Here is a 24,256-nt window from a genome sequence, read left to right as displayed (position 1 = left end):
AAGGGAATGGGAAGTAAGTGAAGCCTGGGGTGGGATGGCTGAAAGAAGGGAGATGGGACAGCTGAGGCAGGAGGCATTGTTGAAAATCCGGGATCCAGGCAGAAATAGTAATGAGGGGCAGAGTGCTGAGGCCATTCTGGGCAAAGGGATGGCACAAACAGGAAATCAGGAGGTGTAGCTAGGGGACAGCCAGAAATGCAACTGTTTTGGACTTGAGTCCCTTCCACTTTCTGGCGATGGCACTGGTACAGTGTGCACCGCGGCTGCTGCCCCGAGCATCTTCCAACTTTGGGTTTTTGTGGCTCACTGTGGCCTGGGGCTGGTGACAGGGCACTGTCGACAGTGCTCAGGCCTTGGGGTCTGGGGACATGAGGGTTTGCCCAGACAGCCTTAGGAAGTCAGCAGGAGCCCTGGCTCAGCTTCCTCCAGGGAGAGGAGGAAGCAGGCCATGTCCTTAGTGGGTTTTGTCTGGCCCTCAAAGCCTATTTCTTGGCCCAGGTTTGCTGGGTGTTTTTGCTGGATGAAGTTTGCTCAGAGTGTCTAATCTAGGCTCCAGGGCTGTGGTTGTCAGAGTGTGGTGTCCAGGTCAGCTGCACCAGCAGCATCTGGAAAGGCCAAACATCAGGCCCCACTGTAGACCTATTAAATCCAAAATATTTCTAGCAAATTCTCAGAGGTGCTGCTGGTCCACGTGCTGAGAACCAGTGGCCTAGAAGAGCTAGAATATCCTTCTTCCTTGAGTTATGGTACTAGCAGGACCAGCCTCCAAAGCCATTTCTACAAGACAGTGGTCAGGACTTACTTGGCTCTTCCTTGAAGGGGACTGCCTTAGTCCGTCGAGAAGGCCATAATGAAAACCATAGACTGGGTGGTTACAAGCCACAGAAATTTATTTCTCACACTTCTGGAAGTCTGAGATCAGGGTCCCTGCAAGGTTGAATTCTGTTGAGGCCCACTTTGCTCTCTGCCCACTTGGTCGTCTGTGTCCTCACATGGTAAAAGAGGTGAGGGAGCTCTCTGGAGCCTCTTTTGGTTTTTCTTTTTATCTTTTTGAGACAGGATCTCACTCTGTTGCCCAGGCTGGAGTGCAGCGGTGTGATCACTGCTTGCTGCAGCCTCCATCTCCTGGGCTCGTGATCCTCCTGCCTCAGCCTCCAGAATAGCTGGGACTACAGGTGCATACCATCATGCCTAGCTAATTTTTTGAATTTTGGTAGAGACAGGGTCTTACTATGTTGCCAGGCTGGTCTTGAACTCCTGAACTCAAGGAATCCTCTGGCCTCAGCCTCCCAAAATGCTGGGATTACAGGTGTGAGCCACTGTGCCTGGCATGTGGCCTCTTTTATAAGGGCACTAATCCCATTCATGAGGGCTCCACCCTCATAACCTAATCACCCCCCAAAGGCTCCACCTGCTAATACCATCACCTAGGGAATTAGGTTTCAATATATGAATTCAGGGGGACACAGACATTCAGTTTCCAGCAGGGGTGCATGCTGCCCCTGAAGGCAGAGAAACAAGCCTCCAGGACTGTTCCCAAGGGGCATGCTCCCAAGGGGCATGGCAGGACCTTGGCAATCTGCATGGTGCCTGGGAGGTACATCTGCCTCTTTGCAGGTATGTGACCTCGGGTGGGTAGCCAAGATCTCACAGCCTCCGTGTGCCCATTTGTGAAGTGGGGACAGTTACATCCACCACAGATGCCATGAGGATTGATGAGTCTCCACATAGTAGGGACCTGACCCAGGGCAGGCCCTCGTGCCTCCCCTTTCCACAGCAGCACTGCCTTGAGCTGCTGCCCTGTTCTTCTGCCATGTCACATCCTGCAGGCCCCAGAGGTGTTTCCTGGCTGTAAGATGATATTGGCCACAGGGACCTTATTTAGTTTTCTATCCTACCTTAGAAAATTGGGGCCGCCTCTTTTCTCTTTTATTCCCCTCCCCTCCCTAGACAGTCTCCACTTAATCCAAAACATAGCTTCTCTTCCACCATAAATCTCCATCTCACAGATAGAAAATCTTTTGATTCCTGGCAGGAGAAAGTCCCAATGCTGCAGTGGGGTCCTGATGCCCCAGGCACTCTCCTTCCTGGCGTGGGCCCATCCCTGCAGGCCTGCCAGCTGCCTGGCAGTCTCTCTCAGGATCCACTGGACAAGCAGTCTAGACAGTACGTGACCCTCTCTGCATCTCAGTCCCAGGAGTGGCGGAATGATGTCATCATACCCGTGCTGGAGGTGTTTCTAGACCCGGGGTGGGGAGGAGTCATGGGGCAGGAAAAGGGTTTCTTGAGCCAGTTCTGGTGTTCTCTGTCAGATGACTTCCCCACCACAGTGAAGTTGGTGACAGATGACAGCAGAGCAAATCCAGATACCACCTGCAGCATTGGTCTGGGAAGGGACAGGAGAAAGAAAAGGCCTCAGCAGGGCTTGCTTCCCAGCTGCCCGGGGCAGAGTCTCCGTTCTCTTCAGGGTCCATTCTGTAATCCCAGTTCACTTTGAACTAGAGCCTAAATTTGGTTGCTCAAGACTCTCGCTCCTTAAAAAATAAAAGCAGCCCTTTCTGGGCCCCTCAATAGTCTCCAGCAGTGAGCACAGTGCTGCTTCTTGCGAGGGCTGTCTGTTCTTGTGGTCTCTCCTTCTTCATGTCCCACTTCCACCTTGGCTCACTGACATCAGCCTCAGTCCCCACCCCTCCTCTGACACTGCTGTCACCTAGATCATGGGCACCTCCAAGTTGCTAAGTCCCAGGGGTCTAGCTCAGTCCTTACCTTTCCAGAGTTCTCTGATGCCCCTGACACAACTGCTAGTGACTATTCCTTCTGGAAAAATTGCCCCTCGGTTTCCATCCCGCCTCTCTCCTGGCCATCCTCCAGCCCTTGGCTATTTCTTTGTCTCCTTCACAGGCTTCTCCTTCCCCTGTCACCCTTCAGTGACACACTGACCACAGGGCCCTGTCCTTAGCCCCTGCGCTTCTCACTCAGGGTGATTTCCACAGTGAATTGTATCCACCAGCCATCTCTACGTGTCGTTGTTGTTCCTCTTCTAATTTTTTTTTCTTGTTTGTTTGTTTTGTTTTGTTTTTTTAGACAGGGTCTCACTCTGTCACCCCAGACTGGGGTGCAGTGGGATGATCTCGGCTCACTGCAACCTCTGCCTCCTGGGTTCAAGCAATTTTTGTGCCTCGGCCTCCCTAGTAGCTGGGATTATAGGTGCCCGCCACTATGCCTGGTTTATTTTTTTGTATTTTTAGTAGAGACGGGGTTTCACTGTGTTGGCCAAGCTGGTCTCGAACGCTTGACCTCAAATGATCCACCCACCTCAGCCTCCCAAAGTGCTGGGATTACAGGTGTGAGCCACCGTGCCTGGCCTTCTTTTTTAAATTTTTTTAAAATTTTGTTTTAAGAGATAGGGTCTCACTCTGTTGACTGGGCTGTAGTGCAGTGCCATGATCATGACTCACTGCAGCCTCGAACTCCTGGAATCCAGTGATCCTCCCACTTCAGCCTCCAGAGCAGTTGGAACCACATGTGTGTACCACCATGCCCAGTTATTTAAAAAAATTTTTTATGTATAGAGATGGGGGCCTTGCTTTGTTTCCTAGTCTGGCCTCAAACTCCTGAGCTCAAGCAATCCTCCTGCCTTGGCCTCCCAAAATGCTGGAATTAAAGGCATGAACCACTATGCTGGGCCAACCTGTATTTCTTATGAAAGAGCCCCAAGGCCTGGCCCAGATCTCCCCTCTCAGCTCCCAATCCTTTATCCAGCCGCCCACTTGATATTCCACAGGCATCTCAGATTCAAAGTTCAAAACCAAACTGATCTTCCCACAAACCTCTCCTGCCTATGCTCCCTCCCTTGAGAAATGTCCACCTATTATTGAAAATTATAGGAATAGCTGAATGCGGTGGCTGACACCTGTAATCTCAGCACTTTGGGAGAATGAGGCAGGCAGATCTCTTGAGGTCAGGAGTTCGAGACCAGCCTGGCCAACATGATGAAACCTTGTCTCTACTAAAAATACAAAAATTAGCTGGGTATGACAGCAAGGACCTGTAATCCCAGCTACTTGGGAGGCTGAGGCAGGAGAATCACTTGAACCCAGGAGGCGGAGGCTGCAATGAGCCGAGATCGTGCCACTATACTCCAGCCTGGGCAACAGAGTGAGACTCTGTCTAAAAAAAAAAAAAAAAAAAATTGTAGAAACAGATGAGAAATTCAGAAATAAAGAAAAAAGAAAACAACATTTACATAGCCCCAGCACATAGGGCAAGTTCTTTGACTATTTGGGAGTGCTTCTTTCTATAATTTTAATAATCCAATTTTCCCACTTAACATTGTAGCGTAAGAATGCTCCCATGCTATTACCAGTTCTACACGACTATTTTAAACTGTTGGGAACACAGGACACAGAATAGAGCAAACATTCCAACACAAAATGGTATAAGGTAAAAAGAAACCTTCCTCTCATCCCTGGCCCCCAAGGCACCCAGTTCCCTCCCCAAGGCACCTGCTGTTGCTGGCCTCTTGCACATCCTTCTAATGATTCCTGCACCCATACAAGATCACACACAATGCCCCTCACACACATGTTTTTGGAGAGGAAGGGGACCTTACTATGTTGCCCAGCCTGGCCTTGAACTCCCGGGCTCAAGCAATCCTCTTGCCTCAGCCTCCTGAGTAGATGGGACTATAGACACATGCCACCATGCATGGCTACCCCCGACCCCGTTTTTAAACCCACATAACAGCATAGCATACACTCTTGTGGTACACCTTCTCTTTTTTTCATTTAACAACATATCTTGGAAATCAGTCCACAGCTGCCCATAGAGAGTTTCTGCATTCTTGTTTCCTGACCTTTAGTGCACTGGTATATGTCTGTATCCTAGGTGATGCAACTAGTCTTCCACTAAAAGACCTCTCCGTTTTTTGCCAGTTTGTTATTAAACATCAGACTACAGTAAAGAAAGACCAGGGTGCAGAAAAGCAACCTCCTTTTCCATGGGCCTGGAAAGGAGGGAATGGGCGTGAGAAATTCTGAAGGGAGAATGGGTGAGCTTGGAGTGAAGGAAGAGGAGTGTTCAGCCTGATACTCATAATAGGAGATGGGGTGATGGGAGGAGATGCTGGCTCAGGTCCGGGGTAAGCCTAATTCTGAGCTTGTTGGTGCTGAGCGGAAGTGGAGTACCAAAATGGTGAGGGTCCCCTCATTCAGGCCCAAAGCACGAGAGGGAGGTTAAGGCCAGAGTCTGAGGCCAAGGATTGAGCTCATGGAGAAGGGTGCACAATACCACCCTCACAATGACCCTCAGATGTGGGCATTTTACTCCCATTTTAGAGACCAAGAAGCAGGAGATAAAAGTGGTTCACTCAGGCCCCACCCTACCACAGCACAGGCCTACCTGTGCTGAGGAGAGAGGGATGGTCTGGTGGCTGGTCACTATTTAGAGGGGAGCCGAGAGGACAAGACTGCCTCCAAAGAGGCCCTGCATGTGGAACACCTGGGACTTCATGCACTGATTTCAGAGCATCTTCCCAGATCCTGTCAGGCATCTGAGTGGCAAGGCCTGGGATGGAGTGGGCTGTCTGGGGTCTCCTGGACCCTGCCTGGCACCCTGCAGCCTGCCTGCCTCTAACCTGTGGTCCTATGCTCTCCTTCCCGGCAGGTTCTGCCCATCATTGTCTTCTTCAGCTGTGTCATATCGGTTCTCTACCACGTGGGCCTCATGCAGTGGGTGATCCTGAAGGTAAGTTCCCAGTGCCCATGACCTGGGCTCTCCCAGAGTCACCAGCTCACAGGGTTCACACTCTCCCAGAATGCCTTGCTCCCAGAGCGCAAACCTCCCCAAATACACTGCTCCCCAAGCCCATACCCTTCCAGAATTCCCTGCTCCCAGCACCTCCACCTTCCCAAAATCCCCAGCTCCCAAGTTCCACACCTTTCTGGAATCCCTTGCTTCTGAGGCCCATACCTTCCCAGAATCCCCTACTCTTAGAGTTCACAGTTCACACCTTCCTAGAATCCTTTGCTCCTGAGGTCCATACCTTCCCTGAATCCCCTGCTTCCAGGATCTTCAGCCTCACAGAATCTAGCACTGACCAAATATCCTTTCCCAAGGTCTCCTGTCATGATACCAAGGAGAAATAGCACCAAAGTCTAAAGTGGTCTTTCCTGGAGGAAATGTTGCAGTTTTGAGGCTGAATTGAAAAGGTATAGAAGAAGAAAAATAATTTATACTGAAAAGATATTGAGAGACTGTAGCAGTGGGCCATATTGGCCAGACTCAGCTGGTATAAATGTTAGATCCTGTGCTTATGTTCATAAAATCTGCTGCACAAAACCAGGATGTAGGAGATAGCATTGGACAGCAACAGATAGCATTGGACCTGGCAAAAGATTCCAAGGTTTTAGTTGATTGAGCTCAGAATAAATCAGCAACATCAGATGGCTGCCAGAAAGGCAAAAACAACCTGTGGTTATTGTCTTTGTTCATTTTCTGTTGCTATAACAGAATATCACAGACTGGGTAATTTATAAAGAAAAGATATTTATTTGGCTCATGGTTCTGGAAGCTGGGAAGGCCAAGAGCATGGCACTGACATCTGGTAAGGGCCTTCTTGCTGTGTCATAACATGGTAGAAGGGCAGAAGGCAGAATTGAGCACACGAGACACAGAGAGAGCAGGGCCAAACTTATCCTCTTTATCGAGTTCACTCCCATGATAACCAAACTACTCCTGCAGTAACAGCATTAATCCATTCATGAGGGCAGAGCCTTCATGACCTAATCACCTCCTCAAGGTCATGCCTCTCAACATTGTTATGATGGGAATCAAATATATATATATTTTTCTCTGGCAATCAAATTTCAACATGAGTTTAGGTGGGGTTATTTAAACCATAGCAGTTGTGTTAAGAGCCCACACAGCATAGCATAAAGGAGGTGATTCTCCCCAGACCTGGAGACTGTGTTCAACCAAGAGGCTATGACAAACTGAACTATAAGCAGGAGAGTGAAAGGGCTTGAAACCATACCCTCTACAAAATGGTTGAAGGAATAAGGAACGAGGAGCCTGGAGAAGAGGAAGTTAGGGGAGGATAGCTGTCTCTGAATACTTACAGAAGAGAGATTAGGGAAAGGGCAGCCTGAGAGGCACCAGCAGTGGATAGAATTCCAGGGAAGCAGATTTCATCTTGATTAAAAAGAAGAACTTTCTAACTGGGCGTGGTGGCTCACACCTCTAATCCCAGCACTTTGGGAGGCCAAGGCAGACGGATCACCTGAGGTCAGGAGTTCGAGACCAGTCTGGCCAACATGGTGAAACTTCGTCTCTACTAAAAATACAAAAATTAGCCGGGTGTGCTGGTGGGTGCCTGTAGTCCCAACTACTCAGGAGGCCGAGGCAGGAGAGTTGCTTGAACCTGGGAGGCAGAGGTTGCAGTGAGCTGAGATTGTGCAACAGAACGAGGCTCTGTCTCAAAAAAAAAAAAAAGAAAAAGAAAAGAAAAGAAAAACGCTTTCTAACACAGTGTTTCCCAAAATCTTTTCCACAAAACTCTAGTTCCACAGCATGTTAGTAAATGTTACTAGGTAAAGGTAGCCTGATCCCATGGTCAAATAATTTAGGGAAACTAGGCTAGACATTATGCTACATAAATTTAAACAAGCTTAATGCAAGACTTCTCAGAGGCTTTACTAAGCTAATGTATATTGGTAATCTCTAAGGGGTGTGTGTGTGTGTGTGTGTGTGCGCAATTCGCAATTCTCAAATATATTTGGCCAGGAAATCCTTTCTGCATTCCTATGGCGAAATGGGTGGCCTTGGGAAGGGGTAAGCCCCTATCGATGAAGGTGTGGAAGAAGATTATGAATTGACCTTTTGGGAAAATGTAGATGAGGGGGTCCTTCACTGGGCTGGGAGTTGGGAGGAAGGTGTGTCAGGTCTTTCACTCCAGCCCCCTTTGACTCTGGGGTTTGCTGATGTCCGCCAACAAAGAACACTCTGCTTCCTTCTAGATTGCCTGGCTGATGCAAGTCACCATGGATACCACAGCCACTGAGACCCTGAGCGTGGCTGGAAACATCTTTGTGAGCCAGGTGGGTATGGCAGCCTCCTACCCTCATGCTCATCAGCAGCTTCCCCAAAGAGGGCAGCTTCCCTGGATCCCCAGAGCTCTGATTTAGTCCAAGGAAGAGCCGTTTGAACCTTCTCCCAGGGTCCTCAAATTCTGCTGCCCCAGGGCTACGCTGTTTGGGGGATGACTGGGTCGTGCCAGGGAGGATGTCATCTGTCTGGCTTCTCTTACCACTCTAGCCCTAGGCGGTCTTCATCAGCCTGAAGACTCACAGCTCCTACAGATGGAGTCCAGTTTCTCATCTTATACGTGAGGAAACAGGCTCAGGGGATGGGAACCGCTTGACCAAGATCCCACACGTATAAGCCATGGCTTCGAATCCAGGTTTTCTTCTTTCTCGTCAGAGTTTTTTCCACTGCATTATTTTGTCTTTTCTTTTCTCCCTCTTTCTTAAAATGTATTTTCCAAAGTAAATGTGACTCTGAAAGCACCCTCGGTGCTGAGTCCCTTTCAGAAAGCCTGATCCCCTGAGGATGGCCCTCTGGAGACTCTGCCAAGGCCTGTCCTGGCCCATCTGCTTAATGTTTGAGTCACCAAGAGACACTCTTGTCAAAAGATGCCATATTTCACTGTACAGTTTAGGAAACTTTGGGGAATATTTTTATCTTTTTTTCTGTGGTGCAAGTGTGTTGATTTGAAAGTTTTTTTTCTGGTTGTTTTTTGTTTAGTTTTGTCTTGTTTTTAGCCAATGAAGATAGACATACTCTCAGATAAATTGTCAAAAAAGTCCCTTAAGGTGTTCAAAATGAGGCAAAAGAGGAAAACACTATTAAAATGCAAAGCAGTTATTTTATATGAAAGGCTGCAAATGTGTTCCATGTGTTTTGCTGGGAAAATATATAGGCGGGGTGACATTGGGCGACGTGAAGCGCTGCCAAGGTGAATTCATTTCGGACAAGTTGTTGGTCAAACTGACCTAGGTGCCAGGGTCTGTGCCTCATTTCCCCCAAGAAGGGGGAATGGGAGCCTTCAGGGGTCAGTGATATCATTTCAACCTCTCTACATGTGGCAGGCCTGGGCCCTCTCCTCTTGTCCATCCACACTGCCTCCCTGCAGGATCACATTAGCACCATGGCTTTAAATGCTCTAAATGCCTCCCAGGTCCTGCTCTGCAGTCCTGACCTCCCATGAACTCAGGAGTGACAGGTCAACTGGCCCCTTGACCGTCCACTTGGAGATTTAAGGGGTGTCTCACATTAAGACGCTAAGTCCAAACAACCAGAACTGTTGCTCCCCTCCCTCATCACCTCTGCCCCTCTGAAGCCCTTCCCCTCTTAGCAGGTGGGAACATCTTCCACAGGATCGTTCAGTTGGAGCTGGAGGAGCTGCCCTGCCTTCCTCCACTTCCCCCACCGTGGCATCCAGTCTATCAGCATTCCCACAGCGCTGCCTCTGTGGCCCATCTACAATCCCCCGCTGCCCGGGCCACCTGCCTCTCACCTGAACACTGCTGTCTCCTCCTACCTCTTCTCCCTGCCCCTACTATCTGTCCTTCACTCATACACCCGAGTGACCCTTCATACACACAAAGCAGATGATTCCACTCCCGCCTAAGCAAGCTAACCCCTCACCCCGGCTTCCCAGCCCCTCTGTGGCACACCTGCCCCCTCTGCCTCCATCTCAGGCAGCTCCCCCACGCCCATCTGCAGCAGACATGCTGACTGCTATGGCTTCTGGACTTTGCAGAGCTTCTTGCTGCTTTAGGGCCTCTGCTGTTCGCTTGCCTGGAATGCTGTGCTATCAAACCATGTCACTGGCTCCTTCAGGTCTCAGCCAACCCTAACCTAATGTCACCTCCTCAGAGAGGCCTTTGCCGATTTCTCAGTTTTTTTGTTTTTGTTTTCTGAGATGGAGTCTCACTCTGTCACCCAGGCTGGAGTGCAGTGGCACAATCTTTGGCTCACTGCAACCTCCACCCCCCAGGTTCAAGTGATTTTCGTGCCTAAGCCTCCCTAATAGCTGGGATTACTGACATGTGTCACCATGCCCGGCTAATTTCAGTATTTTTAGTTGAGATGGAGTTTCACCATGCTGGCCAGGCTGGTCTGGAACTCCTGACCTCAGGTGATTCTACCACTTCGGCCTCCCAAAGTGCTGGGATTACAGGCATGAGACACCATGCCTGGCCTACTCAGTTTTAAACACCCCTAACCAGTAGGCATTCTCACACATATCTTCATAGCTTTCATCACCGTCTAAAATGACATTGCTTACCTGCTTGGTTCCTTGTTGATTATCTATATCCTCCCACCACCTGCTAAAGCTCCCCTCCCGCCCTCCACTGCTCCCAGGATAGAAGCCCCGTGAAGGCAGGGACTTTATCCTGTTGACCCCATGTTCCTATTCTATAGAACAGTGCCTGGAACACAGTAGGCATTCAGTAACTAGTTACTGAGTGAATAACAAAGGGCTTCGGGCTGCCCAGATGCCCAGAAATGCACCCCTCATCCAATGCCGCAGCTTCTTTCTTTCGGTCACCACTGTGGCAGCAGGAGAGCTTGGGCCTGCAGCAGGATCTGCTTCCCATCCATTTACGTGAGCAGGGGTCATTCCTGGAACCCCTCTGAACCTCTTTTGCTCTCCTGGAAAACGGAGATGCCCACTTCTATCTTAGAAGGTTGTGAGTAACAAAGGTGACGTGCCTAGCAGGGTACCTGGCACGTGGCAGGCTGTCGACACAGGGGAGCATTGTCAGGCCGGGAGGGAGGGATGCGGGTCTTTCTGCAGAGATGGGCAATGCTGAGGTTCAGAGAGGCTCAGCCAAGTACGGACACTGGTCTTTACCCCACCCTGCTGCCTCTTACCGTGGGACTCCCAGGCACTGACTGTGACCTATGGAGGGGGAGGGTGTGCCCAACCACCCCCACCCTGCTTGTCTGACATCTTTCCTCTTTGCAGACCGAGGCTCCATTACTGATCCGGCCCTACTTGGCAGACATGACACTCTCTGAAGTCCATGTTGTCATGACCGGAGGTTACGCCACCATTGCTGGCAGCCTGCTGGGCGCCTACATCTCCTTTGGGGTAGGCAGAGCCCTCCTTCTGCTCGGCTATGTTGAGGACCTGAAACCCATCTTTGTGGGAGCCCCACACAGCTCCTGGCCAGAGCAGCCCTGGGATCTTCTCTCTTGGGCCTGCTGTGCTGGCAAGAGGAGTGGCTTCCCCTGAACCAGGCTGGACCATTTGCTCGGGCTTTGTGCATGGCCGCCTGGGGCAAAGCTGCCCTGTGTTCCATTTACTGAGTGCATACTAGGTGCCCAGCAGTATGCTAGGTGTTTTAATAGCCCCATTTTCCAGATGAGAAAATTGAGGCTCCAGAGTAAGTGAGATGCCCAAACCCAGATCTGTCTGACTCCAAAATTCATGCTCGTTTCTCCAGTCTCACACCTGGGCTGTCCCTAGAGATCCGTCCTACTCCTTCCCTCCTCCCCTTCCCCATACTCTCTCTGGGCCCAAGTCCTGCCTCTGCTCCTAAATTATTTCCTGTGCGGTTTACACAGCATAAAGCATTTGTAAGTCAAAATCCAGTGGTGTGAATTAGGCCCTTAAAGCAATCACAGTGCTACTGCATGGCGGGTAGAGGGGAATTTTCAAATGCATCCCTCACATAATGCCCGGTAATAATGCTTTACTTTCGTAAAACACCTTGTGCTTTCACACTTGTGCTTTCACAGGCAAATCTTCAAAGGTCTCAATTTTATTTCCTTAATGATCAAAGAAATTCTTGCTTATTGCAGAAAGGAAAAAGTTTTAAAATCTCTTTCTTAACCCCACTTCCCGTGGGTAACTGCTTCTATTTTTTAATTTTCTATTTGATTTTTTTTTTTTTTTTTTTTTGAGATGGAGTCTTGCTCTGTTGCCAGGTTGGAGCACAGTGGCACAATCTCGGCTCACTGCAACCTCCAGCTCCCTGGTTCAAGCATTTCTCCTGCCTCAGCCTCCTGAGTAGCTAGGATTACAGGCACACCCCACCATGCCCAGCTAATTTTTTTTAAGTAGAGACGGGGTTTCACCATGTTGGCCAGGATGGTCTCAAACTCCTGACCTTGTGATATGTCTGCCTCAGCCTCCCAAAGTGCTGGGATTATAGGCATGAGCCACCTCGCCTGGCCCGGTAACTGCTTTTAATAGCTTAGAACAGCTATTCTCAAAGTGGGGTTCATGGACCAGCATTGTCAGCATCACCTGAGAACTTGTTAGAAATGCAAATTATTGGGCCCATCCTAGACCTGCTGAATCAGAGACGATGGGGGAGGCCAAGGCAGGCGGATTGCCTGAGGTCAGGAGTTCAAGAGCAGCCCGGCCAACATGGCGGAATCTTATCTCTACTAAAAATACAAAAAAATAGCTGGCCATGGTGATGGGTGCTTGTAACCCCAGCTACTTGGGAGGCTGAGGCAGGAGAATCACTTGAAACTGGGAGGCGGAGGTTCCAGTGAGCTGAGATAGCACCACTGCACAGCAGCCTGGGCAACAGAGTGAGACTCCATCTCAAAAAAAAAAAAAAAAAGAAAAGAAATGATGGGGGTGGGACCAACATACTGCATTGCAACAGGCCTCACAGGTGATTCTGATGCTCGCCCAGTTTGAGACCCACTGACCTAAAATGTCATTCCAAATCTTTCTGTGTAAGCAGTCTTTTAGGTATATACACCTGAGTACTCACATACTTTCTCTTTTTTTAAAAAATAAAAGATGAGAATCATTGATAAGAAGAAAATAGTTCATAAATTATAAAAAGATATTCAAGCTCACTGATGTTCAAAAGAATTAAAATAATAATAACTTAATTTCTTCTAAGTGATATGCAACCCATTACATGCCTCCAAATGGCAAGAGTATGTGGTACTCACCCACTCATGGTAAGAGTTTAATTTAGTGTAACCTTTTTGGTGAATGACTATCAGTCTATTTATTATATATTTATTTTATTATATATATAATATTTTATTATTTTATCATATATCACTTTCAAAAATTTTATTTATATAAAATATTATATTTTTATTATATAGATCACTTAAAATTATTTATTTTTTCTTTTGTAACTCCCCACATGACACCAACATGTATTTATATGTATTTTGAGACAGAGTCTCCCTCTGTTACTCAAGCTGGAGCACAGTGGTGCGATCGCAGCTCACCATAGCCTCAAACTCCTGGACTCAAGCAATCCTCTCACCTCAGCCTCCTGAATCGCTGGGACTACATACGTGCACCACCACCCCTGGCTTTCTTTTTTTTTTTTTTTTTTTGGTAGAGATGGGGTCTTGCTATGTTGCTCAGGCTGGTTTTAAACTCCTGGGCTCAAGCAATCCTCCTGCCTTAGCCTCCCAAAATAGTAGGATTACAGGCATGAGCTACTGCATCCAGCTTCAATCACTTTAAAAATATTCTCTCCCTTTGATCCAGCTAGAAAAATTGTGATATAGGGATATTCTCACAAGTGTTCAAGAAATGCAAAATTTCAGCATTATTTGCAAAAGCAAGAAAACAGGGCAGCCTAAATGCCCGGCAGTACAGTTATGCGCTGGGTGCATTCCTCCACACAAGGCGGTAGCATTCTGCATGAGAGCGAGGTGGCCTGTGTGTGCTGATTTGGAGATTGACCCTGCCATGCCTTCGCCTGACCCCCAGGCTCTCTGGATGCTGTGTGTGTGTGTGTGTGTGTGTGTGTGTGAAAGCGGGGGATGGGCGGGGGCGGTCACCAGAGAATGAGCTATACTGTCCCCTTCTTTAGTCCCAAATTCCACCTATCTCTCTCATCTCTGTCCCTGGAGATGATGAGGGATGGGTGAAAAAACAGCCAGCCTGCCCTTCCATCTCTCCTTCACTCTGGATGCCTGGACCACACCAAGAAGCTCAGCTCTACATCCCACAGAGCTGTCTGGGAAGGGCCGGCTGTTGCTTGACTTTTCAAGAAGTCCCCTTGTGCTCAGGAGCTTTGGTTTCTGGCCTGGCACCCTCCCATCTAGAATTCTAGAGACTATCATCTGGTTTGCACCTGTCTTGCTGAGGCCTAGAAAGGGCTCATTAAAGCTGGTGCACTCCCCATCTACCCCACCACCAATTGTTTTCGGTAGTGTAGGGGCCAAGGGAAAATTTCCCTTACACCCCCTGAAGGTTCACGGAAAAATCAACTCACAAAAGGCAGATTAACAGGAGAAAGGCACACAAATTTATTTAATGTATACACTTGGGAGCCTTCAGAATGAAGACCCAAAGATACAGGGAAATTTTGTGCTCAGGTTCAACAAAGTATGGACAGCCACGTAGAAACAGAATTGGACAAACGCAGTGTGATCTAATACTGAGTGGAGGAAAAACCGCAAAACCTGTCTGCGTAGACTCTTCTTGGCCTCTCTGAGCATGCATTTCTTCCTTCTGGAAGGGGGGTCTCATGACCTGCAGTCAGACAAGGTACGTCAGATAATTTCTTTATTGCCAGTTTTTACCCAGAAAGGCAGAGAGAAGTTAGAGCGATGTGTTTAGGCTTTGATGGCTGGGTTTTGGGAAAAGGGCTTCTGGTCTCTGTGCCCTGCCTTGGAGAAGAGGAATTCTAGTTTTTATGGCTAGCCTTGAGGGAGAATTGGACTGAGAGATGGGAGGGCAGGAGAGAAAAGCTTCTTCCGAGGCGGCTTCTGAGCCCTTCATCCTGGGTATTGTTTTCAGAGTCCCAAGAGAAGGAATTTGATATTTCAAAAATGGAAACCCAAAACTTTGTTCCTGAAACTTTTCTTCATGGCAGGATATTGGGGGAGGGGATGCCATTATATTTTCAGAATTTAGGGCTTTAAATGTCTTAACCTTGTTCTGGTTCCCTCAGCCAACGAAAAGAATAACCCTGGTGTTCTTGCTAGTCATTACTTAGAACTTAAACACTGGAAGAATGCTCGCCCATTTCCACAGTCTGGCTTAAAACTCAGCCCTTTTTCCTTCCCTTTCTCAGGCAAAAGTCCAGGCCCAGCACTGGGCAATCTGGCTTCCCCATTGATAGGGCCTGGGTACCTACTTCCCTTTAGCTGCACAGAATGGGCAGAGGCAGCCAGGATCAGCCCTAGGTGCCCTTCAGCCTCCATTCACAGTCTCTGATTTGAAAGCCCCAGACTACAACTATAGCTGGCCCAGAGTTTGAAAAGCACCTAACAAACCTTCCTTCCCTTCAATCTCTGGATCTGCCCCCAGTCTTGTCTCCAGAGCAGCTCTCTTCTGCCACCACCTGGCTCATGGCAGTCACTGCACCAGCCCTGCACTGCACTCCCTCTAACTTCCTTCCCCAGTCAGTTCCTGGGTATCTTTGGCTCTACCCTCAGCCCCTGAATCCCAGAAGGGTCTCTCTTGCTCTTTCCTTCAAGCTCCCAGATTCTTTTTTTTGAGGCAGAGTCTCCCTCTGTCGCCCAGGCTGGAGTGCAGTGGCTTGATCTCGGCTCACTACAACCTCCACCTCATGGGTTCAAGCAATTCTCCTGCCTCAGCCTGCCAAGCAGCTGGGATTACAGGCATGCGCCACCACGCCCAGATAATTTTTGTATTTTTAGTAGAGACAGGGTTTCACTATGTTGGCCAGGCTGGCCTCGAACTCCTGACTTCAGGTGATCTGCCCCCCTTGGCCTCCCAAAGTGCTGGCATTATAGGCATGAGCCACTGCGCCCGGCCTCCAAGCTCCCAGATTCTTTTTATTTTTATTTTTTTTAGTTTTATTTTTTTGTTTGAGACAGAGTCTGGCTCTGTCGCCCAGGCTGGAGTGCAGCGGCGCGCTCTCGGCTCACTGCAAGCTCCGCCTCCTGGGTTCCTGCCATTCTCCTGCCTCAGCCTCCTGAGTAGCTGGGACTACAGGCGCCCGCCACCACGCCCGGCTAATTTTTTGTATTTTTAATAGAGACGGGATTTCACCGTGTTAGGCGGAATGATCTCGATCTCCTGACCTTGTGATCCGCCCACTCGGCCTTCCAAAGTGCTGGGATTACTGGCGTGAGCCACCGCGCCCGGCCAGCTCCCACATTCTTAAGACCACTTTGTTGCTCACTCTGGCTCTCTTCTCCGCACATCCCTCCTATTGCTGATATCTGGATATATCTAGACCTCCACTGGCCAATACGGTAGCCCCCAAACACATGGCTATTGAACACCTGAAATGTGGCTAGTCGTATTGAAAAAATTTTGAGATGTTTTATTAATTTTTAATTTTTATTTTGTCATCCATATTGATAGTTTTATATTGATTACATGGGTGGAAAGAAAATATTTTGGATATATTGAGTTAAATATTAAATTAAAAATGAAATTATTAAAATTAATTTAACCTATTTCTTTTTCCTTTTTAAAATGTGGCTATGGCCGGGTGTGTTGGCTCACACCTGTAATCCCAGCACTTTGGGAGGCCGAGACGGGTGGGTCACCTGAGGTCAGGAGTTCAAGACCAGCCTGGGCAACATGGAGAAACCCCGTCTCTACAAAAATACAAAAATTAGCCAGGCATGATGTCAGGTGCCTTTAATTCCAGCTACTTAAGAGGCTGAGGTGGGAGAATTGCTTGAACCCAGGAGGCAGAGGTTGCAGTGAACCAAGATCATGCCATTGCACTCCAGCCTGGGCAACACAGCAAGACTCTGTTTCAAAAAACAAAGAAATGTAGCTACTAGGCTGGGTGCAGTGGCTCATGCCTGTAATTCCATTACTTTGGGAGGCCAAGGCAGGAGGATGACTGAGACCAAGAGCTTGAGACCAGCATGGGCAACATAGGGAGACCCCTATCGCTATAAAAACTTTAAAAAATAAAAAATTACCTGGGCATGGTGGCATACATCTATAGTCCCAGGTACTGGGGAGGCTGAAGTGGGAGGATCACTTGAGCACAGGAGGTCAAGGCTATTGTGAGCCATGATCATACCATTACACTCCAGCCTGGGTGACAGAGCGAGACCCTTTGGGTCAGAGAAAGAAGGGCCATGGGCAGGTGTGGGCCCTGGGATGCTAGGATGGAAGGCTTTCCTGGCCAGGTGCCTGGGAGGCAGGGCTGGGGAATGTCACAGCCCTGCAGAGTAGTTAGCAGTGGGGAGGTGGGTGTGGGCTGGCCCGGTGCCCAGGGAGTCCTGCCTGTGCAGGACTCAGCCCTTTCCATGATGAACTGGAAACTAGCAACCCCAGCATTTGAGGCTGTGACCACAACTGGGTCACCCAGGGGACAGTGTCCAGGAATGTGACAACTGCAGGGTGTGTTCCCTGCTGTGACTCAGGTTTACAAACCAGATGTAATCTACAAGTCAGAGGAAGGGGCAGGATCCTGCCTAGTGGAAGGAAAATACCAAGATTCCAGGTGTGGCACCATCCCAGCTGGGGCTGGGCAACTGAGGAGGAAGCAAGTGAAGTCGCAAAGCCTGGCCCAGAAAGTCCAGAGAGGACACCTGCCCCGAGTGGGCTTCATCCAGCAAGGGGCAGGGGCCCAGGCTTGCACACCCAGTGCCCACACAGGGCCCTGGGGAGGTATCAGGCTGCTGCCAATTCTTGTTCACGTTTTAAGGAGTTTTGTCGATCATTAAAAAGAAACAACTGGGGTTTAGAAAAAGAAGAAAGACACAATTCCTTGGATTCAGAGTCTGAGAGGGTCTCCAGCCTGGCTTCTCAGCAGCAGGCCTGGCACTTCCCTGAGATGGTAATGAGGGGTGCCCATGATCTGCCCTCTGCTTTTCTTTTTTATTTATTTATTTATTTATTTATTTTGAGATGGAGTCTCACTCTGTCACCCGGGCTGGAGTGCTCAGATCACTATAACCTCTGCCTCCCGGGTTCAATCCATTCTTGTGCCTCAGCCTCCCAAGGAGCTAGGATTACAGGCACCCACCACCACACCAGGCTAATTTTTGTTTTTTTGCTTTTTTGTTTTTTTTTTTTTTGAGATGGAGTCTTGCACTATTGCCTGGGCTGGAGTGCAATTGTGCGATCTCGGCTCATTGCAACCTCCGCCTCCTGGGTTTATGCGATTCTCCTGCCTCAGCCTCCCAAGTAGCTGGGATTACAGGCACACACCGCCACACCTGGATAATTTTCTCTATTTTTAGTAGAGACGGGGTTTTACTATGCTGGCCAGACTGGTCTCGAACTCCTGACCTTGTGATCCTCCCACCTTGGCTTCCTGAAGTGCTGGGGTTACAGGCGTGAGCCGCTGCGCCCGGCCTAATTTTTGTGTTTTTAGTAGAGATGGGGTTTCACCATGTTGACCAGGCTGGTCTTGAACTCCTGACGTCAAGTGATCTGCCCGCCTCGGCCTCCCAAAATGCTGGGATTACAGGCGTGAGCCACTGTGTCTGGCCTGCCCTCTGCTTTTATCAGCCTGAGTGTCTGTCTTCAACTTACCTCCTTCCTCCTTTTTATTTTTATTTAACACTTGAGAATGCAGTTGGCTTATTACAAACTTTAAGAAGAAACATCTATTTTGCTTTTTTGTTTATTAAAAAAAATATTGTCGTGGACATTTCGAAAGATACCAAAATGCCTATAATCTTTGGGAGGCCAAGGCAGGTGGATCACGAGGTCGGGAGATTGAGATCGTCCTGGCTAACATGGTGAAACCCCGTCTCTACTAAAAATACAAAAAAAAAAAATTAGCTGCGCGAGGTAGCGGGCGCCTGTAGTCCCAGCTACTCAGGAGGCTGAGGCAGGAGAATGGCGTGAACCCAGGAGGCGGAGCTTGCAGTGAGCCGAGAGCGCACCACTGCACTCCAGCCTGGGCGAAAGAGCGAGACTCTGTCTCAAAAACAAAAAAAAAGAAAGAAAAGAAAAAAAGAAAAGAAAGATACCAAAATGCAGAAAGAAAAGAAAAAAAGAAAAGAAAGATACCAAAATGCAGAAAGAAAAGAAAATTGGCCAGGGATGGTGGCTCATGCCTGTAATCCCAGCACTTTGGGAGGCCCAGGTGGGCAGATCACAAGGTCAGGAGTTCGAGACTAGCCTGGCCAACATGGTGAAACACCATCTCTACTAAAAATACAAAAATTATCTGGGTGCAGTGGTGCATGCCTGTAATCCCAGCTACTCAGAGGCTGAGGGAGGAGAATTGCTTAAACCTGGGAGGCAGAGGTTGCAGTGAGCCAAGATTGCACCACTACACTTCAGCCTGGGTGACAGAGCAAGACTCCATCTCAGAAGAAAAAATAAAGAAAATCACCCCTGGCCCCACTAGCCATGGACAGTCAATTCATTGCCATTTTGGTGTATTTCTTTCTAATCTTTTCATGCATCGTTGTGGAGTTTGTTTCCCTACTGCCCCCAGTTTTGTTTATTCTCTACCTGCAATGTTGTGGGCCCTTTCCCATGTCATTGTGAGGCCTTGATGACCATTGTTTTCAATGACAGCCTGATGATGCTTAGCCAGTCTCCCATTGTTAGATGTCTGAGTTGGTTCTGGTTTCCCTGCTTGGTAAATGATACGGTGATGGGGGAAACATGTCATATTTCTCTGTGGAAAAGAACAGAGAAGCGAAGGGTTTGGGGTCACACTGAAGATAAAAATTTCTGGAAGGGAGAATCCCAGGGGCCGACACTGCTCTGCCATCTTGCTGGAAAGGGTTTTCGTAGTGTGGCTCCCAGAAGGAGACTCGGGGCCAAACGGTGGCTGTCATAGGAGGCAGATTTCCTGGGAAGGAGTTCTCAAACTGCAGGATTGGATGTGATGGGTTGCCTTGTAATGGTGAGTTCCCTGTCACAGTAAGCATTCAAAGAGAGGGCCTAGAGAGGGAGTACCTTCCTATGCTAGTACATACCTCCACTAAGGTGGAATTGGGTTAGCTCTTAAATCCATTTCATTTCAACTCTCAGGTTCTAGAGCTTTGTCTGAAACCATCACAAATTCCTCCACTAAGGGGGAAACCTCAGCTCACGGGGATTAGTGGTCAACAGTGACAGCCTAGAAAGGAAGAAAGAATCTTGAACTTGGAGCCAAAAGATGTGATGGGCTTTAATTCCTTCTCTTCCTTTATTTTGGGAAGCCGTATTTCATCCTTTGGAGTCTCAGTTTTCTTGTCTGTAAAATGAGGATAATAATATTTGTCATTCCTAACTTAGGGAAGCACCAGGAAGAAATAGAAGGTCCTATACATATAGCCTGTGACCTTCGACACATAAAAGGTATTATTATTAGTGATGACAGCAGTTATGACAATGAGGACATATCAGTGGGACAGACTACACATGTGCCCTTGCTGCCCTAGGCCGCACTCCTTGGTCGCCAGCATTTCTTCTGACTGTCCACCTAGAACCCGCACTCTCACTCTTGCAGATCGATGCCACCTCGTTGATTGCAGCCTCCGTGATGGCTGCCCCTTGTGCTTTGGCCCTCTCCAAGCTGGTCTACCCGGAGGTGGAGGAGTCCAAGTTTAGGAGGGAGGAAGGAATGAAACTGACCTATGGGTAAGCACAGCAGGAGGTCCTGCAGAGGGGGTAGTTGTACAAGGTGGGGGGAGCAAAACAGAGAGTACTCTTCTCTCTGTCCTTCACTGTCTTCCACCAGCCCAGGCCCATCTCTCCACTTTCCCTGCCCTGGTTTTGGCTTCATTTGCTATTTTAGTCCATTTTCTGTTGCTTATAACAGAATACCTGAAACTAGGTAAGTTATAAAGAATAAGAATTTATTTCTTACAGCTATGGAGGCTGAGAAGTCCAAGGTTGAGGGGTCGTATCTGGCGAGAGCCTTCTTGCTGCTGGGCATTCTGCAGAGTCCCAAGGTGGCATAGGGCATCACATGGCGAGGGGTTGAGGGGTGCCGGGCAGGGAACTGAGCATGCTAGCTCAGATCTCTCTTCCTTTTCTTAAGAAGCCACAAGTCAAGGCCAGTTGTGATGGTTCATGCCTGTAATCCCAGCACTTTGAGAGGCTGAGGCAGGCAAATCACTTAAAGTCAGGAGTTCGAGACCAGCCTGGCCAACATGGTAAAACCTCGTCTCTACTAAAAATACAAAAGTTAGCCAGGCATAGAGGCTCACACCTGTAATTCCAGCCACTTGGGGGGCTGAGGCACGAGAATTGCTTGAATCCGGGAAGTGGAGTTCCAGCGAGCCTAGATCGCACCACTGCACTCCAGCCTGGGCAATAGAGCGAAACTCCGTCCCAAAAACAAAAAGCAACCAGTCCTACTCCCATGATAACCCATTATCCCATTAATCCATTAATCCAACATTCATGAATGGATTAATCCATTCAGGAAGGCAGAGCCCTCATGACCCAATCACCCCTTAAATGTCCCACCTCATAATACTGCCACACTGGCATTCAGACCATAGCATTTGCAAAAATGCACACTCCAGTTCTCATATCTTAATTTCTAGTCTCTGGCCATCAGGAAACAATGGACTGGGCAAGGCTCGGGGGTGTGGCCTAGTTCTTGGGTCTGTGGCCTGGTGTGTGTACATGTTGAGGAGAGTCATAGAAAGGCCCCATGCCCCCATCTCTATGTGCCTGAGCTCTGACCGCCAGGGTGTCAACCACACATTGACATTCTGAGTGCCATCTTTGATTTCACTCACCTCCTAACATCCTGTCATAGTCTTAATAACTGTTAGGTAACCTTTAAACCTTAAACAATGTTGAAAAGGCACCACATTGGACACATTTGCTTGGGCACAGTGGACGACCCCAACCTCACAACCTTCTGAGGCACTGGAGCAGCACTGTCCCATGGAAATGTAATGTGAGGCGCCTGTTATTTTCTAGTAGTTGTCTTTTAAAAAGTGAAAAGAAATGGGTGATTTTAATAACCCATTTTACTTAACCCTGTATACCCCAAAGTACTGTCATTTCAACATGTAACCAGTATAAGAATTATTGAGATATTTTGCATTTTTTGGTACTAAATCCTCAGAATCTGGTCTGTATTTTGTACAGCACAACTCAATTCAGACAGCCTCCTGTCACGTGTGGCTGATGGCTTCCATCTTGGACAGTTCAGCGCTAGAAACCTGGATCTTATCCCAGTGCTTTGACCAGCCCCTTTTTCTCTCTGGGTCTCAGGGAAAATTAGATTTTCCTGCTCTGAAATGCTCTTCCAGGGTTCCTATTTGAGCCTATAGGATAGGGACCCTTGCTGATTGTGGAGACAGGCCAGTAATGATCATTCTTGATCACAATAACAGAGATGCTCAGAACCTCATAGAAGCAGCCAGCACTGGGGCCGCCATCTCCGTGAAGGTGGTCGCCAACATCGCTGCCAACCTGATTGCGTTCCTGGCTGTGCTGGACTTCATCAATGCTGCCCTCTCCTGGCTGGGAGACATGGTGGACGTCCAAGGGCTCAGCTTCCAGGTGCGTTTCTGGCCACTACACTCAGTCTGTAGAGAGGATGGCCCCAGGTGGGCAGTAAGTGGTGGCTGGAGGCCCAGCAGAGCCCAGGCCCAGCCCTCAGTGCCAGTCATACCCTTGTGCCCTCAGGTCATCTGTTCCTACATCCTGCGGCCTGTAGCCTTCTTGATGGGTGTGGTGTGGGAGGACTGCCCAGTGGTAGCTGAGCTGCTCGGAATCAAGCTGTTTCTGAATGAGTTTGTGGCCTATCAAGAACTCTCCAAGTACAAGCAACGCCGCCTGGCAGGGGTCGAGGAGTGGGTCGGCGACAGGAAGCAGTGGATATCCGTGAGTGTCCTAGTACTCCCAGTCCCTTACCTGTGGCAGGGGGATGACACAGCACAGCCACTCCTGGGGGCCCCTGGCAGCTGCTCTCCTGCTCCCTGGGCCTGGCTGAGACATACTGAGGTGGTGCTTCACCTCCTACATCCTATAGTCCTGGAAGACAAGACAGCTTCGGGCTTCACTGCCATCTTTCTCAAGGCCTCTTAGGAGGCTGAGGTGCGGGGAGAGAGGATTGTTTGGGATGTCTGAAACCTAGCTCTAGATGGGTCATTTTTCACTGTGGCCTTGGGCCAGCCACAGCACCTTTCCTCTTCTGTTGGAAAACGGGGTGAGATGCCTGCCATATCTACTCCAAAGGCATACACATGTGCACCCGATGAGCTGGGAGAGTGAGTGAGATAAAGAGACTTCACTAACACCTTCACTGTTTTGTTTTGTTTGAGATGGAGTCTCCCTCTGTCATCCAGGCTGGAGTGCAGTGGCACATTCTCAGCTCACTGCAACATCCACCTCCCAGGTTTGAATGATTCTCGTGCCTCAGCCTCCCAAGTAGCTTAGACTACAGATGCCTGCCACCACGCCCAACTAATTTTTGTATTTTTAGTAGAGACGGGTTCACCATGTTGGCTAGGCTGGTCTTGAACTCCTGACCTCAAATGATCCACCTGCCTTGGCCTCCCAAAGTGCTGGGATTACAGGTGTGCGCCACCGTGCCCGGCCTCACCTTCACTGTTAATATGATGGATTCAGTGCAGGGGTTGGCTCTTTCTGTTAAAATTTATTTTTAAAAATTATAAAAGCTCTTTAAAATTAACCTTTCTAAAAGAATAGTAACATTATTGAGAATGAAAAAATTACCTATAATCTCACCATTCCAGATAATAGTTATTGTTGTTTCTTACATTTTCTTCCATTCTTTTTAAGAGAGAGTTCGGGCAGGCGCAGTGGCTCCTGCCTGTATTCCCAGCACTTTGGGAGGTCAAGGTGGGAGGATCACTTGAGGCCAGGAGTTCAAGACTAGCCTGGGCAACAGAGTGAGCCCCTGTCTTTACTAAAAATTTTAAAAATTGCAGAGTACAGTGGTGCATGCCTGTAGTCCCAGCTACTTGGGAGGCTGAGGCAGGAAGATGGCTTGAGCCCAGGAGTTTGAGGCTGTAGTGAGCTAGGATTATATCACTGCACTCCAGCCTGGGCAACAGAGCAAGACCCTGTCTTTAAAAAAAAAAAAAAAATAGAGGGAAAGAGAGAGAGTTTACATAATTGCTATTGTAGCAACCTAACTGTGCTGTAGCCATTTTTGTTCTTTTGGTTTTTTTTTACTTAGTATTATGACATAAGCATCATTTTTGATATATGTGTCCTAACATATTTACCCAATCCCCTGCTGTTGGGCCATTTGGACAATTCTATTATTTGGTTTTTATCCACATGTTGAAATGAGTATCTTTGTGCATATAGCTCTTCCTTCCTCTCAGATCATTTCTGTAGCATTCCCAGGTATGGGCTGAC

At 48.6% G+C, this 24,256-nt stretch overlaps 1 protein-coding gene across 7 annotated transcripts in view; it reads left to right on the top strand.

Moving 5' to 3' along the window:
* SLC28A1 (solute carrier family 28 member 1) overlaps positions 1-24,256 on the top strand; it is a 106,903-nt gene that overhangs the window by 35,501 nt on the left and 47,146 nt on the right. For 3 of the 7 annotated variants that reach the window (XM_077940172.1, XM_015142929.3, XM_028851273.2), the window contains 6 exons: positions 5,665-5,745; positions 8,016-8,096; positions 11,033-11,158; positions 20,409-20,539; positions 22,258-22,426; positions 22,553-22,750. In XM_077940172.1, coding sequence (XP_077796298.1) covers positions 5,665-5,745; positions 8,016-8,096; positions 11,033-11,158; positions 20,409-20,539; positions 22,258-22,426; positions 22,553-22,750 — 786 coding nt within the window. Of the gene's footprint in view, positions 1-5,664; positions 5,746-6,113; positions 6,210-8,015; positions 8,097-8,336; positions 8,474-11,032; positions 11,159-14,382; positions 14,555-20,408; positions 20,540-22,257; positions 22,427-22,552; positions 22,751-24,256 lie in introns of those variants that run through there. The other 4 variants (XM_077940168.1, XM_077940169.1, XM_077940170.1 and 1 more) reach the window with 4 other exon arrangements.

Source organism: Macaca mulatta, chromosome 7, assembly GCF_049350105.2.
Source record: "Macaca mulatta isolate MMU2019108-1 chromosome 7, T2T-MMU8v2.0, whole genome shotgun sequence".
NCBI classification, from domain to species: domain Eukaryota; kingdom Metazoa; phylum Chordata; class Mammalia; order Primates; family Cercopithecidae; genus Macaca; species Macaca mulatta.
Note: the sequence above shows the minus strand (reverse complement) of the source record. Positions and strands in the feature narration are given on the sequence as shown.